Genomic DNA, 569 nt, shown 5'->3' with positions numbered 1-569 from the left:
ATGAACATTTTCATTTTTGCTTTTTTGTTTTGTTTTGGGCTTTTATTACCTCCTCATAGTATCACTCCTAATATGTGTTAGAATAGGGTATACATTGAGCAAGCAGTTAAAGAGAGAATATTGAAAAGTCCTCTTCTGTAGGACTTGACATCTGCACTGATAAAGTCTGTATCTTCATAAAACATATCATGAGTCATTCTAAAAGTTCTTAAGAAAATCATAGGTAAAGCACAGGTCAATGTTTAAAGTGGCTCAAAAAGAGAGAAAATAGTCACTGTGTAATTTTTGTAAATGGACTTGTTTTTAATATTCAGTAGCTTTACACACAGAAAGTAAAAATATTTCCTATTTTATTTCGTAATTAAATACATTAAACAAAAGAAGATAATTCAGAGATTGTGGTGCAAAGGGGACATAAGAGTAGTAACAGAAGATTTATAATTAGACAGGCATACTATTATCAAGGAAAAATGATAGAAGTGATAAATGATTAAGTAGAAGAAGATGAAATATGTAAGAAAAGATCCATCTTTCCTAAGTAACATACTGTTAATACCTGCAATTGCCCA

General features: G+C 30.1%; 1 protein-coding gene across 1 annotated transcript in view; it reads right to left on the bottom strand.

Moving 5' to 3' along the window:
• LOC103607494 (olfactory receptor 14K1-like) overlaps positions 1-197 on the bottom strand; it is a 1,212-nt gene extending 1,015 nt beyond the window's left edge. Inside the window, exon 1 of the mRNA XM_008591992.1 lies at positions 94-197. Coding sequence (XP_008590214.1) covers positions 94-197 — 104 coding nt within the window. The remainder of the gene's footprint in view (positions 1-93) is intronic.
• Positions 198-569: the final 372 nt, after the last annotated feature.

This window comes from Galeopterus variegatus, unplaced genomic scaffold (assembly GCF_000696425.1).
Source record: "Galeopterus variegatus unplaced genomic scaffold, G_variegatus-3.0.2 Scaffold7478, whole genome shotgun sequence".
NCBI classification, from domain to species: domain Eukaryota; kingdom Metazoa; phylum Chordata; class Mammalia; order Dermoptera; family Cynocephalidae; genus Galeopterus; species Galeopterus variegatus.
This window is presented reverse-complemented; position numbering and strand designations above follow the sequence as displayed.